General features: G+C 42.3%; 1 protein-coding gene across 2 annotated transcripts in view; it reads right to left on the bottom strand.

Moving 5' to 3' along the window:
• BRSK2 (BR serine/threonine kinase 2) overlaps positions 1-27216 on the bottom strand; it is a 310775-nt gene that overhangs the window by 67598 nt on the left and 215961 nt on the right. For both annotated transcript variants that reach the window (XM_084263965.1, XM_084263966.1), the window contains exons 4-7: positions 23318-23458; positions 13349-13465; positions 2196-2229; positions 1243-1311 (exon numbers count right to left, since the gene is read on the bottom strand). In XM_084263965.1, coding sequence (XP_084120091.1) covers positions 1243-1311; positions 2196-2229; positions 13349-13465; positions 23318-23458 — 361 coding nt within the window. The remainder of the gene's footprint in view (positions 1-1242; positions 1312-2195; positions 2230-13348; positions 13466-23317; positions 23459-27216) is intronic.

The following is a 27216-nucleotide window of genomic DNA, read 5'->3' as shown; positions in this document are numbered from 1 at the left end:
TGAGATAGTTAAAATTCTTGCCTTGCAACATCATGATAAAATTATCTAAAACTTAAAAAAGGTCAGTGAATTGTAATGACTAAAAAGGAAAAAAGAGTAAGGTTGGTTAAGGTGAATTAAGGCATCATACTGAGATTATTTCCATGGTATTTTGAGCTGAGCCATTAAAAAAAATTACAGCATATGCTTTGAAACAAAAAATCCTTAAAAATTTTCAAGTATTTTAAACAAAAGTAATGTGCAACTCACTCTGATTGTACACTGTACAAGTGCTTTAGTCAAAATAAAATATTTAAGTAATTAGGTTTACTAATAAATGTACAAGGACATAGAAATTTTACTTCAGGCTTGTTATTTTTATAATTATTATCATTCTAACTATAATAGATATAAAAACCTTCTCATTAATATATAATCTGTTCTCAAATACAGTATTCAACCTGCACATGGTCTATGCTTATATGAACATAAGCTATGTTTTCCTACACTATACAATGAAAAGAAATGCCAAGGCCACCTGTCTTCAGCTGGATATCCAATTCTTGTTTGTTTAGGAGTTTTACATTACCACTGCAAATTAGAATAAATTTCACAGAGAATTGAAACTTTGATCAAAAGTAGGATATGTTATAAGATACCACATTTTGAATACTGAAGCCAGATGGAAACTAATTTAAACTTTGTACTACTGGCTAGGTTATATATTCCCCAGTGTACCAAATTAAAACATAGCTCACTACTTGCAAGAAACAAAATTTTTGCACTCAAATCTTCTGACAAAACACTGCAGTTAATGCATGCATATATGTACTGGAACATATATATAGATACAGCAAAAATACCCCAAACACTTCCCAAAATCAGCCATATTTTGATCCCGTAAAGGACAGCTATTTGACACTCTGCATCCTGGAGATGTAACCCTGCACATCCTTTCTATTCAAAAAATGTGCTGCAATATCACAACACAGCAAAAAGCATTTATGGAGACAAGTTTTTGACGCTTGTCTATGCTCTCCAGTGCAGGGCAGCAGCATTTCAAAGAAACACTGAAATATTCCTCATGCTTTTCCTTTGGGACTGATGTAGAAATAAGAGGAAAGCATGCAACTGTGAGATACAAAAATAGGGGAACTAAAAAAACACATCTGTACATGGTGTCAATAAAACTGCCATTTAAAACAGCAGCATTTTTGGATTTTTCTTTTCTTTTTAAAGGATAGTGCAAGGAAGATGACTCACCACTAGCAACGCAAATAAAATGACTCCACAGCTCCAGACGTCTGCTTTCCTTCCATCATATTTTTCTCCCTGCGAAGCAACGACACAGAGATTCAAAAGGCTGCTCGCTAGTAAATGAATTAATTACCTTTGAATAACAAGAGAGAGGAGAATGGGAAACCCCACATTTCAGTTCAGCCACCTGCTTCCCAAGGTGGCCTTCACAACTAGGACGCCATGACACAGCCCTTTAATTGAATTTTTATCAACATTCTTTTACAGTCATATCTGGAATCTGCAAGAAGAGGCTCAGAAGTGGGAAGTCTGGCGGGAATGGTCAATAACTCCCAATTTATTAGACCTGGCACTTAAACAGTATCAGAGGTGCTTTAAGGATGTCAAGAAGGTGTGGGTTTTTTCTTCCCTGGTTCTTCAGGGCGCTGGTCACCAGTCACATTATTTGAGAACTCATAGCACTGTATGCTTCCTGCTTGGCTTTACCTTAAAGATATGCTTTAAAAGAGGGGAACCTTGGCCACTCAAATCCTGGATAGCCATTTTCAGAGGACAAAGAGAGAGTAGACTGTAAGGATAGTTTGCGTATTTAATGGAAACCAACATCACTGAGAGCCAATCCAGGTTCTTCTATTAAAATGACAGCTACATCAGAGACAGGAAATCATAAAGGAATGCATCCCCTGAGTGGAAAGATCCAGTTAAATGAGGCTACTGTATTTCTGTCTCATCACATGGCACTAAGGATACTGGAAGAATAACATGCGATCAGTTCCCTCATACAGTTGACATGGCTTGATTCAGGGCTGCCCCAAACAAACCAACCACCACAGTTATGTTCCTTGTGTCCTTTCCATTGCTGTTTGCATTGGACAGTTTTTGCTCTAGAGAGGGTCTATCTGCATACTTGCAACACACTTTAAAAAATATGTTTATACACCCTATGTTAGCCAACTTACCCGGATGACTTCGGGGCAAGCATAATGTGGTGATCTGAAACACAAAACACAGTCAAATGAACATGTAACAGCCTGGTACTATGGAATAAATGCATTTCCATTTTGTTTAGCAGAATCATGATTGCCTTGCTTACACAGAGTGCAAGTGTGTAAAGCCAGCACTTTTTTTCCTTACCTCACTCAGAAAACGGTCAAGAACTAGCATATCTCAAAAGTCTACAGCCCTACTATAAATTTTTAAAAGGAAGGAAGGACGAGAAGACCAAGCGCATTCTATGACTATAGAATTCCAGCCCTCTAATCCCACCCTTTAACTTGGTCTTGTATCTCATGAAAAGGCAGGCCCACACTGGCCTTTTATAAGAAAAATGACAGAAAAGTATTTTCAGACCAATCACATGCATCACTAAACTGTGTCTTGCATCTCTCCCACTAAGATTGCTCTCAGTGACTCCAGTGGTCACAAAAGCTGCCAATAAATTATTTCAACAGGCTTTTTTTTTTTTTTTTTCCTTTAAAAAAATCCTAAAAAGGATGGACACTACTATCAACTCATGAGTTAATATATTCTTTTTGCAGCCTGCTACCCATATATCTCTGTTTTGATTCCTGGCTGAGAACAGTTAATTACTTGAACTTGCCAGGTAATAATTTTAATTCCTAAAGATTATAGACACAGCTATTTATTTTATAGCCTTCATTAAAGTAACTTGACAAGTAAAAGGGATGCAAACTGCCTGAGACCTGTGTGCAAATCATGCTATTGTTTATAGTGACACCTCCCAGCAGCCCCTGAGCCTGTCTTAATTTGTGCATTTGTTTCTTGTGACAAATGCAATCATGGCTGGGCAATACCTATCTCAGAATGTAATGAGCAAAACAGAAGCATGAGGAGGTTAGCTTTGTGCTAGGATGATACGTTAATGCCCAGTGAGACAGCCCATTAATTGAATTTCCATAGACACTACACTTATGGCAAAATATCATCCTGTGGACATGGAACACCCTGATTTGGTATCACATCTTTTGGCAGACCATTATAGTAAACTCAGGGTACACTCAGGACTGCAGCTACCTTTACAGCAAAGCTTAAGTGAGGAGAGAGAAATGCAGCTGATTCCTCACAAACTTCAGGAAAGGTGGAACTCAGAAGTTTAGTAAAATATTTAATACACACATACATCCCCTTTAAGATATATTCTAACCATGTTTTTTTGCTCAGTAGTGATCCCAAGTGTCTTCAGACTGTATTTTATAAACCTTGATTTGAGAGTCAAAACAGCTAATGAAAAGCTGAGCCTTCCCTCAGAGAACTGGGTAAAACTGGCCCTTGGGAGACCAAAAAGAATGGCCTTGTGCCTAGTGGGTAGGACAGACTACCCAGGCTCTCTTGGCAGCTCTGGCACTGGCACCCATGTGGACATGGACAAGGTTACTTAATGTTTTCAAAAGCTGCAGTTTGAAAAAAAGTAACCAGAACCTCACCATGAGTCTAGCCTTCTGACAAAAACAATGCCACCACAGCTTCCCTACCTCACAAGGGCTTGCATTACTGAATTCACTGGGATTTGTACAGACCTTAAACTTCTAAGGCAAAAGCTTGTACAGTTACAAATAGCGTGATGGCAGTGATAATGAAATATAGCTAAAGCAGGGAGTCATGTTAATAGAACTGTTGCTTCTTGACTAAATGGGGGTTGATTTGGGGAACTTGCAGCACATTGCTGGCCACTGCTGGAGAGAAAGTGAGGCCAGAGTGAGACACTGAATTGCTTAATGTTATGTATGTGTTCCCAAACCACTGGCATACATCGTTTCCTATGAATTTGCTTCTTTCTAGCAATTCAACAGCTACTCTAAACCTGTTATTTTTAATACTGCAAAGCCCTAACTACTGAACAGTTATGTCACTGGAATAATGCATGATCTAACAAACCTTCAGAAGACAAGTTATTCTTGTGTGAACGTGGCATGATTGTCATCATGAAGATGGCATGTAGTGTACAGGCCATCCTTAAGGTACACACAAATCAGAATTAAGGAGCAGCACCAGAATTGGGATTGTGACCCTGGATTGTACAAGCACAGCCAACTGTCACCAGTACCAGATTGTTGAGCAAAACAGTGCAAGAGGACAGTATGGGAGCTGTAGGAAAGGTAGCAATGGAACTATCATCTAGAAAAAAACAAAACATGGCAGCAAAAAGAGTATAGAAATTACATCATATCATGGACAATCACTTGGTTTAGTGTCCTGGTTTCAGTCAGGATGGAGTTAACTTCTTTTGGAGCAGTGGGTGGAATGTTGTGTTTGGGTGTTAAAATGGGAGCAGTGCCGATAACACCCTGATGTGCTTAGTTGTTGTCAAGCAGTCAAGGACTTTCACAGTTCTTCATATTTCCCTACTAATGAGAAAGGAGGGGACGAAGCCAGGACAGGTGACCCAGACTGGCCAAAGAGAGTATTCCATGCCAATTACGTCCTGCCCACTACAATGGGGGGCTGATGGGAGGAAGAAGAGGGGCGGCTCGGGGACGCGCGGTTTTTGGGGAATGGTCGGGTTCCGGGACGGCTCTGGGTGGCACGGCCTGATTTGTGTGGTTCAGTGAGAAACTGCATTGGGTATCAACAGCTTCATACATCTTTTGCTCTAAAGTCCTGTTAACATTGTTATATTTTGTCTTTCTGCTATTCTTCCCTCACCCCCCCCCACCTCCCCCTCCTCTCTTCCTTTAAAGAGCAGGCAACTGCGTGGATCTCAGCTCTCAGCTGGGGTAAAACCACGACATTTAGTCACCTCAGAAGAGAAAGACCAGCTCTAAGATATTCATTAGGTTTACTGGAATACTTACTAAGGCAACAAAGGAGTGAAGACAAAATCTATGTCACTGTTGAGCTCTTGAAACTTAGTGTGTCTAAGTTTCACAATCTCAATACATTTCAGTTTCTGTCAGGTAGGATGCTACCATTGCCTTTCCTACAGAAGGTGAATCATGAAGACACATGGTCCATTAAACGGCTACTACAGGCTACAGGTGGTGTCTGTGGCTGAGCTAAACTTGTCAGACCTCTCAAATCCTGTACAGTATCGCCATGTGCAGAGTGCTCCTCAGTTTGTATTTGTGTACAATGAATCCAACAAAGACATTGGAACTCTTAATTGAGGATACTGCACAAAGCAACCACCTTGGCAGCTTCCTGTGCTAATATACTTGAAAAGAATCTAAGTGTTGTGAAGAACCCAATATAGGTACGCACCTATTTCTGTGCCCCACTAGCAAATGCACTTAAAGCATTTACCTTCCTGAGGTCTGCTGGAGTGCAGCAGAATCTGCTAGCTCTCTTACAAGGCACAACTGAAATTCTGCTAAAAACTAGGAGAATGGGTGGAGAAAATGCGTTGGACAAATCAGATTGATTTGATCAATCAACAGCTGCACTGCAACTGCCCAGAGAGCACAGATTTCTGGCACAGGCACTCTGAATTCTTGCCAGCACACACTTGCTACGTATCTGCAGCATTATCTTGGCTAGCAGCTCTAAAAGGGATCCTCTGGCCAGCCAGAATCCATAGAAAACTCATTTCTATGCTGCCAATCACAGAGCAACTTCAAATGCTTTAAAGAGGAAACTCAGATTTAATCAAAAATCTATTTATCTTTCTACAGAGTCATGAATATTTCTTTGGCTCTTATCACTAATTATTCAATCTACGTGTGTCAAGAGCGATATTCCCTGCCTCTTCCCGTAGGCCATCTCCTCATCTCATCTCTGTGCAGCAAAAGCCACAATCTGCCCTTGATAACAAATAAGTATATCATTCAGCAAGATCAAGAAGCAGTTGCTGCCTGAGGGTAGTGCTGCAAAAAAAGCGCCGATGTTGGCAGTGTTTATTTCAAGGGTGATGTTGATTTTCCCAGGCTAGTCTGCCCAGGGCAGAAAGGGCTCTCTGAATGGTCATTCACAGCTATGACTCCAGGACACAGTAATCTGAAGCATCCTGGGAACCTTAACAAAGCATTTACGTGGGATTTCAACCACAGGAAACAAGCCAGAGTGTAATGGTGAAATCCAGGACAGCCCTGGACAGGTAAGTCAGAAAGAAATGCCTACATCCTTGATATATCTATCCTGAATTTCATCTGAGAAGCTAGAAAAGTAGTTCTTGATGTGTGCATATCAAAAGCTCAGCTACAGTAGATCTGAGACGACCTGGGCCATATCTTCAGTGCAGATGTGATGTGCCTGTGACCTACAGATCTCACAGTAGGAAAGAAAGACCTGCACCAAACACACACAAATTGACTGTCCATGTATGGTTTATCTGGGAATATATAGTAACTGCTTTTCCAGAGATGTGGTTGGATGACCAAGAACCACAGGGAAAGCTCTTCTGTGTGATCCTACTTGACAGTGTTACACTGCATGATGGGTTCCCAGATCCCATCAAAGATCAGTGTCCATACTCAGACCCTTTGGTCCAATGCATTAAGATGGTATTATTTAGGGAAGAGAAAAAGATCTTTTGAGTGTCATTCTTTAGATCTCACAGCTGGAGGGAGACAAGAAGTCTCCCTCTCTCTGTTCTTATGCATGAAGTTACCTTGATACAGGCTGCTGTACAGTTGCATTGAAGTCCTCCCATGTTCAGCTGCTTTTGTTGTTGCTTGGATGCAAGAGTCCCTTCTTCCCCACATGTTAATCACCGTCTCCAACCTGATTTTCAGAGACAGAAACTACCCACTAGAGCAAAAGGCTGCCCCCATGCTGGCTAGCAAAGAGCTGTGATGAAGGGGAATGCCAGACAAGCAGCAAAATAGATAAAGGGAATTCTTCAGGAGAAGGATATATGTTAGAGCACCCTCAATGGAGAAACCACAGCCACAGATCACACAGGAAAGCATGACAGGGAGAGGCTGAAGAAACAGTTCCAGTAGCAGTAGGTAGTTAAGGCTGCAGTGAAGACACCAGCTGTAGGTAAGGCTGTAATTAAGGTAGTAACAGTAGTTACAGCTGAGTGGTATTTTGACATTAAAGCTTCAACTCAGTCAGTTACCTTCAAATGAGAAACCTCAGCACCTAGCCCTCAGACATCTTGCAGCTGTTTATTCCTCCAGCAGAATTGCATTTCTGGGGAATCTACAAATCAGTTCATTAATGAATGAATCAGTTCATTAATGAATGTATCAGTTTGAACTATTAAGACTTGGAACCTAAGAGATCTTAATTTAAAAATTAAACAGAACTCTGTATTAAAAGGGCATAATGATTGCAAAATTAAGTATTCAAAAGTGAAGAATTGCTAAAATAAAGCTTGAAAAAGTTATACTGTACTCTGTGGGAAAGTCAGGGTGGGGTATTAGATGTCTTGCTGTCCCCACTACCTCTGTTTTACTTGTGACTGAAGCTGGAAAGTCTGTAGCACTGTGAGGGAATTTTAGTGTCATGAAGGACAAGCTTGCAATAGAGGCAGCTGTCTGACATACTGGAGTATCAAACCCTACCTCTGCCCCTGTCACAAAATCCTTCTGCGAAGGAAAACGAATAGGTGCCTTTAAACTGAGGTGCTCACAGGTAATTATGAGTTGCAGGTTCCCCAGTCTTCAAAACCACAGCGTGACACACACAAAGTTTGATTTACAGTATTTATTAGCACATGGAGCAGCAGCTGTAGTTGGTAAGCACTCTGCTCTCCAAGAACTGTTATCCAGCACAGAGAATTCTGAGATATTAGGCCCCAGAGAAACCAAGTGCTCACTCAAAACTGGTTGGAAATTTTGAGTTTAATTTTGCAGAATCACTTGTCCTCCTATAACTGGACATAACCAGATCCATGTGGCAAACATAATATGAAAACAGTATAACTAATATTTGTAAACGTAAGATACTACGATGGAAATCCTACCCAGGATTCACAGCAAGGTTTGAATGCAGTGAGCAGAAATTATAAATGGATCCATAAATTGAATGATGAGGAGAAATCAAACATGAAACAGCTGTTTACTCAAAAAACCCCACACCATCCAAATACCAAATGAGGCGAATATTTGTTGGAAAAAAAACGGTACAACCTCATAATTAATGACCATATCCTAATGTGCATGGGGGTAAGTTAATGTTATACTGGCAACCTGAAGAATAGCACATCTTAAACTCTAAGTGCTTCAATTTTCAGACTTAAAGCTCCTTTAACATACCTGGGGATGTATTATAGGCAAGGCTGGTATTAAAGGTTATTAATAAGGTTGTCTGGTATTTCTCTTTATAATGCTCATTCTAAATTGCTTATGACTTACCATCAACTTAAGAATTTTCCTTTCATCTGCCCCAGATTGGTGTCATGTTTGTGTGTGAATGCATGTTCCATATGGGCTGAAACATTTCCACTATCCAAGTATAACCTAAATTAAATGCTTTTCTCAGTCAAAAAAGGAAAATGTACAGTAACCTCAACTGCAAAAGGAAAACTCGAATATTTGTTTGCATGCTCTCAAAAAACTTATTTAAACTGCCACTAGAAAACTGCAGTTTGCATTTACTAGCAGAAACTCTCTCTGCATCATCATCAAAATTGTACTTGTACTGGTAACACTTCACAGAATGATTTTTCTACCTGAAATTGGTATTACGAGCTCCTGTGACTGGGGTTTTTGTAAAATATCAATCTTTAAACCAAAGTGAGTGCAAAATCAATGGGAAATCGATCAAGTACTGACAGCAATTGACTGGACAACCAGGTAAGGGAAACTAGAGCTGGAACCTAGTGGAAGAGAGAAAAGGAGCTGGTATTTGGGGGTAAATACGGAGCAGAAATGATAGGTAGAAGTTGATAAGACTAGAGTGCAAATCAGGGAAGGAGATGGGAATGGAGAGCTGGGAATGATGAAATGGAATAAAACACTCATTCTGGCATTTCCAATTTTAAGAGCTTAAATTTGCAGCCCTAACAATAACTGGATGTAGGACACTTGCATGTGCTTTAGACAACATGCACCCAGTTATTATAAAGGGGTAAGTATATGTGCAGCATCACAGCTTGTCATTAAAATCAGAAATGGTGCCTGGACGCTGAGGTCTGGAATTATCTGCTCATCACAGGTGTGGTGATACACCAAATACAGATGTAAGGGTATCAGGAGCTAGATGATCTCTGCACATACAGTGCACTGGCAGTTAGAAATACCTTGAGCTCAAAAGACCCAGTATTTTATTTTTTTTTTTTAAATCTGGGCAATCTGTGGGTCTGCAAAGTGTTGCTAGGAATTGTTAGGGGGAGCTGAGGGCAGAGGAATTGACTGTGATGGGGCTCAAAGTTGCTGTTTTCCTCCACCAACAGGTCCAAGGCTTTCTTCTCACTCAACAAAACCATAATCAGCCTCACTCTTCCCACATACACACACACCTTTCTGGATCAGGCCAGGGATTCCCTATGGAGACACCAATATGGGGGAACTGCTGCATACAGTCAGTTAATTGTGGGGCTGTCAGTAGTGGTGTCAGTCTCTGTACCAATTGCCTCTGCAGAGACTGGGTCTGGTGCTGGAGCAAGCTGTTTGCTTGTGTAAGCTCTGCACTAGCTCTTGGTTGGGATGGAGAGATTTGGAGGCAGGCAATGCAGAGACAAGCACTACTGTGAGTTCTTGGGCACCTGGCAGCTTGCAGCAATCTCCATCCAGCGGGACTCGGTGTTTCAAAGTGATGTGAAAAATTTACTTTGCTGTATTTCTGTAAGGAGCAATGGGGAATTAGGAAGGATCTTTACAAACTCCCAAGAATTGCAACTCAACAGTATCCTCTTTCAATCCTTCATTTTATCTGTAAGCCCTCTTAGTTCAAGAAAAGGGAATGAGTTTGAGAGAATGCCCCAACCCTCCCTACTTTTCCAAGACTTCTATAGAAATGACTGCTATTTATGTTCAAAGCAACATGGGCACTGCAACGACCTGTTAAGATGGAGAACTGAAGCAGAGAAAGGTAATGCATCTTCTCTAAGACCACCCTGAATGCTTTCAGCAGAGACAGAAATCAAGCTCAAATCACCCGGGTCCCAGTCCTGAGGATTAACCGTAAGGCACTTGCTTTTCTTGCCTAGTGACAATCCAGGATGGATTGCACAATACCTCCCATTCTGAAACGCTGTGAGGAAGCATGCTGGGAAGAACTGCTGTGAAAAGGGACTGGGGAGTGATTCTGCATGCCACTGCCTGGATGGGTAAAGAGGGGGAAGAGACGAAGAGATACAAAATGATAGAACTTGCATCCTACCACATCTTCTGCTTCTGTCCTTGTCTGCTATTTGTTCACAGACCTCCCCTGCTCTTGAAGGAATGCAAAGACTCACTGTGTTATTTTGGCACTTCAAGGACCACCTCTCTCCATGATCCTTGCTGTACAATTTATGCAGTAAGCAGAATTATTCCTGAAGACCCTACACACACATCCTCTTTCCCTCAAGGGTCTAAAGATAGATGTTTAAAACTACGGTTTATTCCTTGGTGCTGTGTGTATGCAGGATTTGCACAATACACATTTCTAGTAATGGGGATTCATTACATTCAAGGCCCAAAGTGCAGTCTTGTCAGTGACAAATTATGTCAATAAAACAGCAAGTCCATCCTTACCTCCCTCTCCTACACAAACACAACTGAGTCAAACTTGTATTGTTTTCCCAAGGTAGCCATCAGTGCTACAGAAAACTGTGGAAACTAAGGAGTAGCTCCCAGAAAACACTGACCCTGAGGTATGCAATAAAGAATACTTCAGGCTACGTGATTACCTTCATGAGGCCAGTTAAGGCTCTGTTGTGACCTAAAGCCTACCCAAACTCATCAGTTCACAGCAAAGAATTTTTGACTACACTCTTAACTGCTCTGCTGTACTGACAGAGTTAGCTGCATCACACAGCTCAACCCCATCTGATCCTCCCACTCTGACTGACAGAAATACCTGGAGACTCCTTGCGTGACTGTCAATGGAAATGTTACGGTTTCATCTCATTATCAGTGCTCACAGCACAGATAAAACCATTCTGGAAATTAACTTCTGGGTGCACGGAGGAGCATCTCATTAAAGCTCAGTATCTCAGCCATGATTCACTCTGTTTTGTTCCTTTTCATGCCGACTGAAAGAACCAACTACAAGGGTAGGTAAAACTGTTGCCTTGAAAAGCTCTGAGGTTGGTTACTGCGTGTGCTCCAAGGGAAAGGGAGTCATAACTAGGTTGCCTTGCTTTGTGAACAGTGTGGCATATTGTTATATATTCCTTCCTTCCTTCCTTCCTTCCTCCCTTCACCCCTCAAACCAGAGAGATCACAAGACACCAGTATCAGCCATGCTGGGCTCCATGCCAGGAGAATTAATGAAGTGGTGTAATAGCTCACACGGAGGCCTAGTGATTGGCACGGCACTTAAAATGCATCTGCAAGGCAGGAGATCAGAGCATTGCTCCTGTGTTCTGTTTATTACAGGCACGTCTCTTCCGTTCCATTGATTTCTTTATTAGTGCATTTTAAGGCCTCAATGTGAGGGCTGGCTCTGCTTGAAGCATGGAGGTTTGAATTCCAGCACAGCTCATGGAAGGGAACTTTCCCTTCGAGACTCTACACCTCGATGACAGAGCCCAGTGCTAACAGGAACAGAAACCCTACCGAGAGGCTCCCGAGGAGTTTGAAATATCCTACAGGGTCATGTGAGACTGGGATGGTTTTTATACTTCCTCTTGGGTTTTTTTTTCATGGAAGGAAGGGGGAAATTTTTATCTAAAGAGTATAGAGGTTTTGTGGTACCTGCAAGGAGGACTTCATAACCTAATCTAGAGGGAAGCTTTGGAAGCAGCTGCAAGCAACATACGTGCAGACTCTTAGCTCCTTGTTGTTCATCAGTACTGTTAAGAGGTCAGATCTTGACTAGACACTGACAGGAAGGAACAGGTGGGTCTCAGTGTGCTCCCCAACCAGTATTTGATAACAGCATGAACTTCAAATAAATTTTCCATCCATTATTCATGACTTGGAAAGCAGAGCTGTACAGCTCAGGACTGGGAGGCAGTGTCTGGGCTGTACAGGGCACCACAATGGTTCCCTGAATTGCCTTGGATCAGAGCACAGACTGAAACAGCACAGACTGTAACCAGCTGAAGATGGGGCTGAGCTGGAGTCATCAGATTCACAGTACCAGAGGCCAGGAAGAGTAGGTCTGTATGGGAGGAGGTAGAAATCTGCTGGTACTGTCTACAACTCCAGTTGCTGAGCTTGCTGTTATAACAAATTCAGACAGAGCTAAAAGCTGGCACAGTGGTGCCAGGCTGCAGCAGCTTGATGCAGCTGCTGCCCCTGCCACAGCTCCCTAGCACAGCCCCCTGCACAGTCCACATGGCACCAAACCATAGCTATCTATGGGGGGCTGGGGAGGGCATGGTCCAGTGCTGCTCCTAGAGGTGATGGTGATGAGAGGGCATTGCCCCAGAGAGCGTGTCCTGTCCCTGGCTAGGCACCAGGGCTTTGCTCTTGTGTTGGGCTTATTGCTGCTCCCTTGGAAATTCCTAGAAAGCTTTTGCTGGCACCCAAATCGCCATGGAAATGTTTTTGACTGCCCCTGCAATATTCCTCCATGGAGTCTCCTTTGTGTCTGCATTCATGTCCTGGTTGCAATCACAAAGGACCCTGTTGCCTCCCTGTCAATCCTGTGTGTGAGCTGAAATGAATCAGTGTAGAGCATGAACAGAAAAAGCTGCAAGGAAACAGACATGCAACTTCCATTTCAGATTCCCTAGATTTGTGGGTTTTTTTTTTTTTTTCTATCCCCTGATATTTTTAAAGGCTCTTCTTAAAACAGCCAACACTACTGCTTTCAATTCCCAAAAATTATATTGCAAACAAGAGCACAGACCAGTGTATGCAGATGAATACAAACCTGAAAGCCTTTTTATATCCATATGTGATACCTACAGAGGCCTGGTTTTCACTGTAAAGCACTTAAAACCCCCTTCTTTTATCTGTTTTATCCACTACATGCATCGTATCAATTTCTTACCTTGCTGGGAAATAACAATGCATGGTGTCAGTCTGCAGGACTTTACTGAAACCCTTATGATAGACAACATTTAGGTCTGGAATCTATCACAGATTTTTGCAGCATGTTCTGAGACACTCACCCACAACTGGTTTCTAACAAGCTGTCCCCAACCTGCAGCGATGCCATCCCAAAGTCTGCTATCCGGATGTTGTTCTTTTCATCCAGCAGTAGGTTTTCTGGTTTTAAGTCCCTGTGGCTGTAAAGAGAGGATCAAAATGTGCATTAAGTTACCAACAACAGCTTTTCCACTCCATATGTATCCATCATAGCATGAAAGTTATTTTATTTTAACTGCCTTCATTTTTTTTGTCCTGTCCCAGACAGGAGAACACACATATCCAAGACCCAGTCTTTGCAATACTCTAGACCATATCCCAAATGCTCACTCCTGATGAATGCAAGGCTTGAGTCTGCAGTGCCTCGATAGGAAATCAACGTTCCAATTTCCAGTGATACCAACACAGTCTGAGGGAGAGACTGAGGGAAATAGGTAGGAGGAGAATTTAAGCTCGCATTTAGGGCTGATACACTCCATCATATGCCAGTTCCTAAAGGTAGGAGGCAACACCATCGATATATTCTGTCAACAACAGGAAACAAAATGAGTGATATCTAGAGAAAAAAAGCATCCTTGGTGTAAATGCTACTGCAAAAAGCCCTTATTAGGAGTTGTTTACATAGACATATGGCTTTAAAATAATTTTGGGTAATTAGCTGTGATGGAAAAATCCCTTCAACCCAATGCTGCTTATAACTGAGGGTGCCAGCAGTGGGAAGGCAGAGAGGATTCCCTTCCTTTTATCAAAGCTTGATTCTCTTATTATTTGGCAACATGTAAAGAGCCAGTCAGCCATGATCTTCAGGATGGCAACTCCTGCTATAATTCAAAGCTATCATGTAACTAATTTATTAATCCCCAATACCCACAGCCAACACCACCGCGCACCCTTGGCTGCTTCTTAGTATTCAAGTGCTTTTGTACAACTGCTACATTTACTTGATTTTATATCCAAAACCAAAAATCTTGCATAGAATTCATGATGACTTTGCTATTTTTATTTGCACCTCTCGAAGAGTCACAGAGATGGGAGAAGCACTTTAGGCAGACTAAAGAAGCAGCTCTTTTCTTGGTTTTGCTTATCAGTAGGCAAAATGACTGTTTCATTTCTTGCAAATAAAAAGGTCCAAATCCGAGCACTCAAACCTTGCAGGCAGAAAGCGGCAGCTGCGGTGCCCAGTCAGAACACAAACCTGTGGGAAACGGCCGGCATTAGGATTCTGTAGTCCAGTGACACCCATAAAGGGAAGCAGCCTTATCATCATGCTATTTCCTCTTTACTTTTTAAGATATTCCTCCAGCACTCCCCATGCATGCAAGTCTAAGTCTACCTCTAGACCACCACAAAGAAGGACTGTTTCCACTCTCTCAGAGAAACATGTGAGGCATGACAATGTCTTAGAAATGATCTCCTCTGATCTGCAGAGAAGTCTGAAATGATCAGTTAGAGAAAACCTTGTAAATAATGCTGGTAATTCTATGCAAAGCCAGAGCACACTGTAATAGGACACCCAGGGAATGTAACAGGTATTTCCAGCAAAGGAAGTCTGCAAAAAAGGAAAAGCAGCACAATGTCAAAGTAGGTACTGGTCTTTTACTTTATTGCTGAGTCCTATCAGTCCTTCCCCCTCACTTTTTGAAAAGCATAGAATGTGGTCTCTAATCTTGTATAAACATGATGAATCCTGCACGTTAAAGTGGCCTCCTTAACCACGGGCAAACAATCCTGTAGATAATGGAGTATCATGATTCAGAATGTGCATATTTTCATCTGACAAAGTAAAAGGTGCTTTATCAAATCTATCTTTCTCACAAAAATCAAAGTTTTGGGGTAACTGGAGACAGAAGACTTATTAGCTGTATAATAACTATCAAGATAGTCATACCTACTTGACAGAAAAGCAGATGAATGACAAGGAAATATATTCCAGAGGCAATGAGTGACCAGTTAATGGCCAGGAAAAGAACCCCTGAATGCCATCATCAAGGACAGCAGTCCTGCACAAAGACAAAATTATCATCTGCCAAATCTGAACATGCTTCAGCTCCACCAGTGAAATGAAGAGCCTACAGTCCCAAGGAAAGCTAGGAAAGCTGGACACTAATGAGACAGTAGTATGTGGTTTAATCTTTCCTCCAGCAGACGTCCCAGACAGTTCTCATTTTACAACTGGTTTCATTAACAGGGTACTGGGAAGACCTCATCTGACTAGGGAGATGCACTGAAGTTTTCTTGCCTGAGGACCAGGGTTCACTGGCAAGTAGCAGATCCCTGTAAAGCGAGTGGCGTTCGATGTTATAAAACAAGAAACCTCCCTACAGCTCAAATTGAGTGCACGTCCTTCTACTGTGCATGTTCTTTCAATGGCTGTGGTTGTTTTTCAGTCTTGGTAATTGCTCCTGGTTGACTGGTGAACAGACACATGGTGTAGAAGCTAAGGGTGCTGCTGCTTGTGCTTGTGCCACTGTGTGTGCACTGATATAATTCATACATGTTTGGTCTATTGCAGGCATGCTGCTGACATCTGCCTTTTGTACCTAAAAATTGAAATTCTTTGCTTATCCTAAAATTGCATAGTTTTCTTAGAGAGAACTTGAAGCAAAGATCAAGGCAGAGCATGACCCAAGCACAGGAGGTCCACAAGCATTTCTCCAGCCTGGATGCATGCTCACTATAAAGTATCCCGTGTTGTTTCAGGGTAACAGTGCAGCTAAAGGAAATGCAAGACAGCTTCCCCCACATGCCTCAAAGCTACCAGCCTGAGCAGAGCTGCTACAGGCCCTAGCTGGAGCAGAACGTGTATGAACCTTGAACCAGCCCCACTCCCAGAACACTGACAGGTGGTGAAAGGGAAGGGGTGACACCTTTGAAAATGAGCGCAGCACTCACTGATGGAAAGGAGTCTGCTTCCCATTTTATCATGTCTTCCCATCAGTTGGAATCTACCACACAGTTTTAGGGAGAATCAAGTGGGAAAACGAGGTTCCTATAAAGTGGCAAATATATTCAGGGATTTTTTTTTTGGAAAGCCACTGCAAGAGAGAGAGGAAAAAGGGGTGCTACCATCCACATTCCAACCACGGAGTAAGCTTTACCTCACTGTGCTGTACACGGCTTTTCCAAGAATGGTCAATCTACATGGCTGGTGGCAGTCTTTAGGCAAAGGTCCTGACCCACCTCCCAGAGAAAGTCTTAAACTGGGCCTTGGGGATTGGGGCAGCACATGCAAAAGGAAATCTGGAGTGGTAACAGAGTTTAAAGGGTTTTTTTTAACCATAATAAAATCAAGAAAAAATTATCAGCTCTTCACTACAGCCCACTGAGCAGAGAGGAGAGCATGGACTCTGTCAAGAATTGTTAGATTTATTGCTGACTGAGCCATAATAAACAAGAACATTGATAGGACAGTTTTCTGTCTCTCTGACCCATCTCCATCCCTCTTTCAACACAGTCCCTGCTGCCTTGCATGGATGGCTAGCATAGGAATTTCATGGCAGCCTGAGTATTTTTCTTTTATTTTTTTGCATTGTGGCAGAACTCCTCTCAGAGATCGGGGTACCAGTGGGATCAGGAAGTACTTGCACATTCAACCACAAGAGAATATTATGCCCCAATGAAAATTTTCTTCTATCTGGAACATTTCTTTTCTGTCCATCTTCTGACCACTTTGAATTTGTTGAGGCAGCATCCTGGGGATAGAAGTCAGGCCAGAAGTCTGCACCAAAGCAGCAGAGCCAGCGTCACTGCCACTGGGAATGAGACTTCCCCACTGCATTTGCATTTCCCATCTTTGTATTGCCAGTTTTTCAAACGCCAGAAGGAATAGAGAGGAACATATGGGAATAGGGGAGGCTTGTTATAATTTACCTAAGAGCCCAGCAGCCCGGACAGCCTCATGCATTCATATTTGGAAAGAATTCTCTTGTGCAAAAATGAAACAAAACAAAACAATACAAAAATCCCACTGTATGTGGTAATTACTTGGCATTAATGGAACATTGCAGAGTAAATGCATTTAATTTGGTCCCATTCCAGCTGATCTCTCTGGCTCTCCATGTCTTATATGATTGCATCAACTCCTCTCTCTGCAGGTGAACAGAAGACTCGTTACCCTTTCCTTGTTCTAAAGGCTCTAAAGCTGTAGGGGCTATATCACATGGCTGGAAATTCAGAAGAGAAGGAAGAACCTCATTTAGTGACAAACATGGCAAACTCTCCTGCATTTGCCAAGAAATATGAACAAGAAATGCAGACAGTGTAACCCTGATCCAGTGTGGCCACAGACGCTCAGAGCTCCTCAACTAAGACAACAGAGCAAGAAGTTAGCATCAGGAGCCTGCAGGCTTTGAAAGGAGAACGCATGAGTGAAAGGGAGCCATCCAACAAGCCATGACAGGGGAAGCACATGCTGTCTGTGACATTTCCCTTTCTTACAGATTACAACAAAGGCTTTGCAATTCCTTTGCAGCATAGGATGGATACAGAGAGAGGTCCAAAAAAATTGTCCCGTGGAAACAGGCACAGTTACTGGAGGTGGTGGACAGAAAAGGTAAAGGCACATGTATGCGTTAATGTGTTCCAGCTTCCCACTTACACCCTGGCTGTGCTTGCTTTCTGGCCGCTCCCAGTGATGCTGTTCAGACAGCTCCTCTATCTCCCTCTGTTGCCTTTCTAGTCCATCCTCCTGCTCAGGGAATATCCCCATATCTGTACTGCAGGCAACTGCAGCATACATAAAAAAGAGAAGTCAAACACTCTCTCCCTGTCATCCAGGGTTGGCAGAAGATTTTTGGTGTGGTGACAGACTCCAGATCGGGGATTCAAAGGAGCTATGTCACCTAGCACAAGATGATGAACTAACCCATTATTTTAAAGTGATTTTTGAGCTGAAATGTTCACATCAGTTTCTATGACAACTCATTGTAGGTCACAGATTTCTAACCCAAGAAAACTCCTAATTGGAATAGTTGCAGGTCATTTGTACTAATCAAATTGTTGGCTACTTTGCAAATGCCTTCCTTACTGACCCCAAACTCCCTGAAGGGCTAGAGAGCAGAATAATTGTTCTGCAGTATGATTCTTAAAAGTGCCTGATGCAAATAATTTATCAGTAATAATTAATATTATCAGAGCAATATTTTTAATTTTCTCGAGCAGAAAAAGTCTTTCATCTTATTTTCTCCAGGATCTGCAAATCTGATCCAAATGTGTAACTTGTATCTACCTACAGAAAAATCTTTGTTTAGAGCTGTGGTTGCTATGCTCAAATATAGTAAGTTTTCACAGAATTCTGCAGAACAAGTAAATATAGTTATAGCCAGGAAGAAAGGACAACTATAAACATATCAGGAGACCTCGAGAAGGGTTTGTATGCATAAAACCCTGCCTGCTTTTTAACAATTATTTCCATTGATCTATTAAAATATATTGCTCTTCCCTACCTGCCTTGCCTCAAAACACACATTCATGTATTTCAAAGTCAGAACAGACTGTCAGGTCTGCTCACCACTGCTGTATTTGCCAGAGAATGTTACCTCATTATGCTTACAATAAGTCTATGCCATTTTTGAGTTTCCAGTGGCTTATATAAAGAAGTAAACTCACAAAAATACATGTCCTCTGACTTTAGCTGAGCTGGTAACTTTGCCTTTGGCATTGCAGCTGCTGTACTTGATGGGTTTTCTCCACTTCCCTGTACAACGGAAATCTGAAAATTCCTCACTGTTTTAGAGTGAGTCTCAATCAAAGATCTGCATAAGAAACTCCAGGATTCAGGCAATGCTTGGTGAATCTCAGCTCTTAACAGGGGAATAAGGTACCTTCCTCACTTCCAGTGGTCTGCAAGAAAACTCGAAAACCTAGACCCAAAGACCAGAACCCACTCACCCCCAAAACCCCCAAGAAACCAACCTTATTAAATCCCCCAATTTATAGGCAAGTTTCATATTTGGAAGCCTTGAGCCATGATTCCAAACTTCCCAGCTGCTGCAGGCCTAAGTCTTTGACAGACCATCCGTGCAGAACAATACAGCACAGCCCTGATAAATGAAGCAAGGCAGAGCAGGAGTCACTGGAAGGGTGGCTCTATCTGACAGAACATGGCACCTGGCATTCTTCAGCTTTCTCTGTTTCTCAAAGACACCCCCAGATCTCTCCTGGAACGTGTGCTTCCTTCACTGACAGTGCTCTGCAGCTCCTGCCTGCAGGAACATACTAGAGGTTTTGGCACTAATGCCATGAAATCTTGAAGCGTTATTTTATAACGAGCCTTCCCCCCCTCCCCACGCTGACGGGAAGAATACAAGGCGAAGTCAAACAAAGCTCTTATTCACTGCCTCATCCCTCTAAGTCACACACCCCCATGCCTACGCACGCACACACAGACACACTTCAGCAAGAGCCTTGTGCGTACTCAAGCAGGCACAGCCCCAGGCAACGAAAGGAGAAAGGGTCCTCATAATTGTCATTTATCAATATTCATAAAGAACCTGCCTTAACCCCCTCTTGTGCATGCTCAGGAAAAAAACACAAAATGAAACCCAACCAAAATAAAAATAAAACGAAATAATCATCTTGCTGCTCATTACCGCAGGGGATTTCCTCTCAATGTCACCACTGCCCTGCACAGTAATTGGCATTATCTGTTATCTCTGAAGCCATAATAAGGTTTGCCACGGGGCATTTTCTGTAATCATATTTTTATTTGTCAGCTCTTGAGACGCAGACACCAAATATGAGCTTGACCAAAGCAGAAGCCCAACACACACAAAATACGCACGCCACCAATCCCAGCTCTTGCCGGTGATGTCACACCCAGCCAATGAGGCGCCCGCCAGCTCTCCTCACCCGGCTCCCACCCTCCGCTGGTGCCGCAGCATCCCTCGCTCCAGAGAAAGGAGACTCTTCCCAGGGGAAAGCGCGGATTCTCGACCTACCCTGACACACGCTCCTACATTGTTTCGGGCAGAAAACAGAGCCAGAGCTGAGTCGGCTGAGAGCTCTCCCACATACGTAGGGAGAAAGGATATTCGAAAGTGACTATTGGTTCGGAGCACCCAGCTGCGACATCTTAAAGGCCCTGAATTTAGGGGAGCAGGCACCCGGCATTAGGTTAATGGCAGCTGAGGGGAAAAAAAATAATCAGTTACATCCAAAGAAAATTTCCCAGGTTAGGATGGCCTTACACTGATGTCCAAGGAACCCCAGGCTCCTCTGCCATTCCTTGCACCACTGCTGAGAGCGTCTGCTCTGGACACTGCAGCGTGGCGCAGAGCCCTCAGAACTAGTACAGAGGAAGAGCTAGAAGCTGAAGCAATAATGCTGCATCACTGAGCTAACTGCGCGCCAGCTCGCCAGCTCAGGCAGAGCAGCAATGTAACAGAGATATGCTGTTTGCAGGATCCCATGTAATACCTCTGCATAGTGATTGCTGTTCGGTCCCATGTTTACCCGTGGCTACCTATCATGGCATGGTACTACGTACACAGAAAAGTCCTTAGAGAACCCTACAGTGGGTTACCTATAAGCTTTCCTCCATGGCCAACATGTACTACGAACCCCCCTAAGTTACTGTACCTCAGAGTGAGGTACGTCAAATCTTCCCCCACTGTTTCCATTATTTAAAATAAGAACAGAAAGTTTAAACTTTACTAAAGCAACACACAGACTCAAGCTCCAAGCCCATTCTGCTTCCTTGTCTGAGCTGCTTGTTTGAAAACAGCTCTCAGACACAGGTGATCTCGCCACACAGTAGCAGCAGAAACCTTTTACTGACGGGAGGATTGGGGAATCCTTTCTGATTCTTTGATCTGGGAATCCTGGTGCATCAATACATTTTGAGCAAAGCTGAATGTGGTTACATACTGCTGTGAAAGTAAGCCACAGATATTTCACAATGTTTTGAGAGATACAGGAGGAAGATGGGACAATGATACGGGGCTGGGGACACCAGGCTATCAATCTATTCTGCCAGTAGGTTAGAAGCACCCACGTTTAGTCATTAACCAAAGCAGAAGCCTTCATTTTTCAATGTGGTCATAACTGGATAACCTGGCTGATGAGATGATTTGTCATTTCACTGCCCCACGACAGGACAAGGTCAGGCTTCATTGCTTAGGAAAGCACATTAACTTTTATACTCACACACAGGCACACACATACATTTACGCTCGCTCTGGTTTTCGAAAAAGGTTTAATGATAACTGTCCAGAATACAACACTGAGTCTAATATAATGCAGACCACACAAGTCTCCGTGTGACCTGGAGGGAGGGAGAGCTTATGATTTACTGCTAACTTACTCAGTACTAAACGCTAGTCGAGTGGGAGCAAGGAGACGGAGGATTTACTTCTAAACAAGACTACTGCCCACAGTCCAGTAAGTTTAACAGAAGAAAATGGATTTCTCAAGAGACATATGCACTCTGCCTTGGAAATTCCACATATTGTTAAACCTGCATAGGTGCTTGTCTGTCTGACTGCCTCACCACAATCTTCATTCAGTTTATTAAAGTCTGCCATATCAATATGTATACTTCACAAGCCCAAAGGATTAATGTGTATGTGTATCTATGCCTGCTTTTGTAGTAACTCCTATCCCAATAGACATTCATATTTTTCTGGAATATTCATTTAGAAGAGTAAATAATTTCTCTTCAGTTGTACTTAAACATTTTTTGAGTCTTCTTGGATTGGGTCTCTGTGTGTTAAGCCAAATAGGGAACAGAAACTTGTTATGTATGCAATCCACCAGTGGTTACACTGCCTAGTGTACTTAAAAAGTAACAGATGTACAACCTACCAAGGACTATGTTGATTATAAGGTCATGATCACTCAACCCAGTTGATAAGCAGGGGAGAAAAGTTGTGGAATTCATGTAATAAAACTCGTCAGAGTTCTCTACCAACAATGAAAACTTAGATCTTCCAGTCAGGGCATGCAACCCGCTTTTGAATTCTCTGGAAATTTTCTCTGACTACTGTAACCCTGCCCATGCCAGGTTGGCACTGTTTGTTTTGGCTGTGGACATTTATGCTGAGGACATCTGGTTTGTGGGTTCTCAGCACAAAACAGCGGGTTCGGAAAATCACTGTATGGTTACTGAGAAGTAACCACACAACGGTTATGCAAATCAATCTACTGCAGTAGACCCCCAGCCCCCTGGAATGGGAGGAACTGAGGCTGCATGTGGCTATGAAGAAGCAGCCACTCTGACATAATATCACCTATCTCCCTCAGCCTATCTAACTGTGCTGTATCTGCATTTCCAAGGAATAAGCAGCTAGTTATGGGTCAGCAGCTATACAGAAACTGTGCTTGGGCTGATTATAATAACTTGATTTCAGTGTTATTTCAATTACCTGAACTTGCTGAAGATGAAGAGGAAAGAGGTCCAATTTAAAACATCACCTGAAAGCACAGGTTAAACCACGCTCGATGGCTAAATCATGAGAATTAGTGGGTATCAACGGCAGTCAGATCAACGAAATTCTTCCCTACCGGAAAGTAAATTAAAGGCAACAGTGACTCAGATGCCCAGAAGAGACTCAGTGAATGATGCCAAAAGCCAGCAGGTTTCCAAAAACTGAAGGAAGTCATACAATGACTTTACTGTATACATAATTTCCCCAAGTTTCTTCAGGGATTCATTGTTATATAGTGTATGTAATTCTCAGTTATTAGCAAGTGCCCCAAGAATGATGGAAATTAAGCTACTTTTCCTTCGTGGTTTTGATTTTCCTGGATAAAGCATCACCTGTGAATGAATTCTCTTCCCATGAGAGATGATGGACAATCTTCTCCATGAAAAGTCTGTGACTATTGGGCTGTCTCACACATGGCCGAGAATTAAAAAGTACATCTGCACTTTACACTTCCAGAGCTTTACAACATCAGTTATTTACTACTAAGTAAAAATATCAAGAAATAAGATACCTTTATTGTGTGCTTTTATTTAACAGGGAACTCTTACAGGAAACAGTTCTACTTACCATATTGAATGACTATGGCAGAAGTCTAAAGCAGAGATGATTTGTCGGAAGAACTTCCTGGCTTCTTTTGGTGTCAATCTTCCCTTTTTTACAAGATAGTCAAAGAGCTCCCCACCTGACACGTGTTCTAGCACCAAATACCTAGAAAATAACAAAGGCAGCATTCTGTAAGCACACTATCATACTAACCCCCTCTCACACACAGTTATATACACCTCAATTTACATGCAGTCAAGGAGAACGCTGTGGGGAAGCAGTGCGGAAGAGAATCAGAATTCTAAAACTAGGAGCGATTAATGTGTTTAACAGGGGTTCTACAAACTTCAGACATGCCACTGTTGGATTCAGTGTTCAATAGTGAGAGAGAATCTGGAAGCTAAAAATGATTCGCAAAACCAGGAGGGGAAGAAGAGAATAATCAGGTATAAGCTCTCACAGCAGCTTCTAAAGCTACTGTGGAGTCAGACTGCACACTAGGAAGCTCAGGTCCCTTAACCAAGCTGACAGTTCCTTTACAAAACAGCTGTGGCAAAACTGCACTCACATACTCTTCTGTCTTGGACATCTGAGAACCAGATAAACGTCAACAAACTACAGGAAATTAAGGGGGGGAAAAAATACATCATTAAGGGTGAAAAAAAGGTGAATAGTATAAATTATGAAATAAAACAAAAAGAACTCCATGTGCACAGCCGACATAAGGGCTTCAGCTTTTGCTCCCGAACAGCAGTGATTTGCTGGAGTTACTGCCCTTCCTTGCAACTCCCATATGACAAATGTGACACTGTGGCACACTGGGGACCTACGGGCAAGCTCACCCAGCACTCCTGGCAGTCACACGGAGAAGAGTGAAATCTTCCGGAAGAAAAGGACTTGCCATGGATAGACTGCCTTGCTGTACGTAGGGATAATGGAAGGCAGCCAAACAGAGGAAAACTTAGTATAAATTTCCAGAAATGTTGCCTACTAGTGGGAATGAAATAGTTTCTCTGGGGAAGTGGCAGGAACACTGTCAACTGAACCATTTAAAAATAAATTGGATGAAATACAGACTAAGCAATAGACTTCTACTGGCAAGAGGTTTGCTTGAAACCATCTCTGTTAAGACTATGTCCCCTACTATCTCCTTGCCTGTTTGCCCAGCTATGCTATTCTGAAACAGAATAAAGAAATTACACATTATTACTACTATTATTTTTTTTTTCATTACTGAAAAATCACTTTTGTTCATTGGCTCTGATAGTTGGTTTAAAACCTGTAAGAGAGGCAGAAACCTGTACTCCTCCCTTACTGCCTAACTCCTTTGAACTAAGTTTTGGGGTTGCACAGCAAGGCATGTGATCTGAAAGGTGGTTTCTGCAAAGGAAGGGTGAACAGAGCATCCAAACCTTTGGCAGTTTGTCACCAGAAAACTTGCAAACAAGAATTAGGTATTTTTTCTAATTTTGAGTGTAATTCTGTCCCTCTTCCTCAAAGCACAGCAGACCAGGCTGAACTGTATGTGTGCAGTATGATCCCTATTTCTCAATGCTTTGCTTTGAGAAGCAAGTTAGTTTTATTACCAGTATTAATCCAACTCTTCAAATCTGAGTGGACAATGAGAATCATTAATACAGGATATTGTCTTTTCTGTACCTCAAAGGAAATTTCTAAATCTGAAATGGAAAGAGGAGAAGAAGCTTAATTTAATGGCATTAGCCTTGAAGTTGCAAAATTGGGACTTGAGCTCCTGGTCCATCACCAGCTCCTGTGTGATTTCCACGTGTCAGCTCCCAGCCAGCATGAAGAGAAAGCATTTCCCTGCCTTACAGAAATACAGCCCGGAATGCAGTAAGAGATGGACATTAATTTTGTTTTGCCAGCTAGGTAAGCAGTACAAAAGCACCAAAAAACTGCACAACAAAATGAAATTTCCTAAACTCCAGGAAATTAAAATGGTATTTCCTGCAATTTTTATCAACATAGAAACAGTTCAAAAATATCATAATATTGACCTTTTCTTCCTTAAAATGAACAAAAATAAAAATATCTTGACTTGAAAACCACATTTGGAATATGTGGGCTATCTTCTGTCCAAGAAGAGATAAGTAGTTACCAGATTGTCTACAGAGCACACCTTGGTAATACGGAGATCACCATTCAACCTCATTACATTTTTCAAGCAAGACACTGAAGAGCTCAGGAGAAAGCTGATGTGCAGTAACCATGTGGGCACCAGGGTGTCCACATTTTCTACTCCCAATCCTCCCTTTCTAAGCCTTGGCTAACAGACATTCTGGTAAGAGGGTCTGCTATATAATTCATTCTCCCCCTCATACTAGAGACTGATCTGGCTAACTATCCCGTATGGCAGACCTAAGCCTGGCATAGAATCAATCCTAAAATTCTCCTTGACAGCTCCTTCTCTCACTGTGCCCAGCAGAAGCTGGGTACAGCAGTGCATCTTGCCCCCAAAATTCAAACTGATAGCTGCTTTCTTTTCCTGGGAGGTATTTTACAAAGATGATTGCAGTCACAGGCATACAGAATACCCTCCACACTGGTTTCAAATGCACAGTTTTGGAAAATTACAGACCCAGCATTTCTGTCACCCACAGCAGGAACTGCAAAGCAATTTATTTTCATCAACTTCATCTTATTAAAAACACTCAACAAAAATGCACTGACATGTTGTATGAAAAATAAAACAAATTGAAAGACAGGGAGCATTTACAAGGTTAGTCATTTTTGCTTGCTACCTAGAAGCACCAGATATAATAATGGAAATGAGCAGGGGAGAACATTTGAAAAAGATTTGTGCCTATGAGGAGTCAAGGGGCACAGAGAAGCACAGCGACGATGTATTCTGATCTGACAAAGCCCCCAACGTGACAGGAGTGAGAAGGACGACAAACACATTTCCCGGTGGTCAAGTGCAAGAAATAGATGCTGCAGGGATCATTCCACAAGTACTACGTGGTCATGTTGCAGCGAGGATATCTGAGTTCAGATCTGCAGTCGGTCACCCGCCAACCCTTTTCCCTCGAGTATGATGAGGGGTTTTTTTTAGGATAGCCCCCAACTAGGAGATTTTTGATTAAACAAGGGCATAATTCAGCACCTGCCTCCATCTCTGTGCAAGACAATGTTTTGCTGGAGCATTACATGGCACAGCAGTAGTACATGTCATTTCTAAACAGGCCAACAAGAGGGGTTTAAACATTCCCAAGTGTTGCACCAGTTCTATCACTTTACAGCTTACACAATCCCCACTAAATGCTGTACATCTGTACCCATCCATGTATCTGTGTATGTGTATGCTTGAGAGACTCCATAAAAGAGGAGAATACACTCTCTCAAAAGCCAAACAGAAAAAGCAAAGGAAAGAAAAAGAATTATTCCAGAGCCTGGAAAATAAGACATATAGACACAATCTTTCCTGAATCTGAAGATTCAGAAGAGACTCCAGATCTCCTGAGTCCCCATGAGCATCTAAAATCCTTTACTTTAGCAAAGTGCTACAGGATTAGAAATATGCCAATGCCAACTCTTACAGGATCTAGAAGGTAAATAACACATAGCCTGTAGGGGAGAAAAACACTAAGAAGTATTTTCCTGAGTTTCTCCTTCCCTTTTATCTTTCCTGGATATGACAGGCTCTCATCTCATTATAGTACTACTTTTCCTGTTTATTCTAGGCGAGCAAGTGAATTCTAAAATCCCAGAACAGTAACCAGAACTAGTCTCCTATTACATTTGGAGATAAAAAGCAACGTAATGGTGAATGAAGCTTTTTTTTAAATCCCGTCTATGTAATTTTAACAGCATCAGTCTTCCCACTGTAAAAACGTAGGAAGCCTTACTCTCTAACAGCCATTACAAGGAGGTTCAAGGAAAGACCCAGCCTCTGGCTGGCAGCA

This window comes from Gallinula chloropus (assembly GCF_964237585.1).
Source record: "Gallinula chloropus genome assembly, chromosome: 4".
In the NCBI taxonomy this organism is placed as follows: domain Eukaryota; kingdom Metazoa; phylum Chordata; class Aves; order Gruiformes; family Rallidae; genus Gallinula; species Gallinula chloropus.
The sequence above is the reverse complement of the archived record's forward strand: the minus strand, read 5'-3'. Positions and strand labels throughout refer to the sequence as shown.